Source organism: Pyrgilauda ruficollis, unplaced genomic scaffold (genome assembly GCF_017590135.1).
Source record: "Pyrgilauda ruficollis isolate IOZ18807 unplaced genomic scaffold, ASM1759013v1 scaffold1425, whole genome shotgun sequence".
Classification (NCBI taxonomy): Eukaryota; Metazoa; Chordata; class Aves; order Passeriformes; family Passeridae; genus Pyrgilauda; species Pyrgilauda ruficollis.
Genome location: NW_024512822.1, coordinates 4331 through 5630, shown reverse-complemented (window position 1 = coordinate 5630; position 1300 = coordinate 4331). Strand labels below are relative to the sequence as shown.

The 1300-nt window shown below is 67.4% G+C and overlaps 1 protein-coding gene across 1 annotated transcript; it reads right to left on the bottom strand.

The window, feature by feature from the left end:
* Positions 1 to 51: 51 nt before the first annotated feature.
* On the bottom strand, positions 52 to 342 carry LOC121349682 (sal-like protein 2; the record flags this gene model as incomplete). The annotated part of the gene is made up of 1 exon (XM_041460368.1): positions 52 to 342. A coding segment is annotated over exon 1 (291 nt), but the record flags the coding sequence as incomplete, so codon positions are not given.
* Positions 343 to 1300: the final 958 nt, after the last annotated feature.

Below are 1300 nucleotides of genomic sequence, written 5' to 3'. Positions count from 1 at the left end.
TTGACCCACTGACCCCTCCATTGACCCGCTGCCCGCCGCCCCCCGTCTCACCTCGCCGCCGTCCCCCTCGCGGCGCGGGGCGGGGCCGCGCTCGCGGTGCCGCCGCAGGTGCACCTTGAGGTTGCCGCGGGTGGTGAAGCGGCCGCCGCAGAGGTCGCAGCGGAAGGGCCGCTCGCCCGTGTGCGAGCGCAGGTGGATCTGCCGCGCGCTGGCGCTGCCGAACGGCTTCCCGCAGAACCCGCAGCCGTGCCGGGGCCGCGCCGCGCCGGCGGGACCCAACCCCGGGCTCAGCGTTGATGAAGAACCCAACGATGGCGTCGAACCCAATGTTGGACCCAACATTGGGCCCAACGTTGACGAAGAACCCAATGTTGATGAAGAACCCAATGCTGACCCCAGTGATGAACCCAACGCTGACCCCAACGATGGCGTTGACCCCAACGATGATGAAGAACCCAACGTCGACCTCAACGATGATGAAGAACCCAACGTTGACCCCATTGGTGGCGCTGAACCCAACGTTGACCCCGCTGACCCCAACGTTGGGCCCAACGATGACGAAGAACCCAACGTTGACCCCAACGTTGACCCCAACGACGGCGTTGAACTCAACTTTGGGCCCAACAATGGCGACGACCCCAACGCTGGGCCCAACGACGACGAAGAACCCAACGCTGACCCCGCCGACCTCAACGACGACAAAGAACCCAACGTTGACTCCAACCTTGATCCCGTTGACTTCAACGACGACGAAGAACCCAACGTTGACCCCAACGCCGACGAAGAACCCAACGTTGACCCCAACGACGACGACGAACCCAACGCCGGGCCCAACGCCGACGAAGAGCGCAACGTCGACCCCGCCGACCTCAACGACGGCGAAGAACCCGACGCCGGGCCCAACCTCGACCCCGCCGACCTCAACGCCGCCGCCGAGCCCAAGGAGGACGCCAAGGAGGAGACGGAGCCCAGCGTGGACGCCAAGGCCACGGCGATGCCGGAGCGCTGGGGTTTGGGGAAGGGGGGCAGCAGCAGGAATTGGGGGCCGGCTGGGGGTTTCTGGGGGGTCTCCAGCGCCCCCAGCAGGAGGAGCTGGCGGCAGATGTCCTGCGTCAGCTGCATCTGCAGCAGCTGCCGTTGCTGCAGCTGCCGCAGCTCCTCCAGGATCAGCCGCAGCTCCGGGGGCGGCGCCGGCGGAGGGGCTGCGTCAGCTGCATCTGCAGCAGCTGCCGTTGCTGCAGCTGCCGCAGCTCCTCCAGGATCAGCCGCAGCTCCGGGGGCGGCGCCGGCGGAGGGGGAG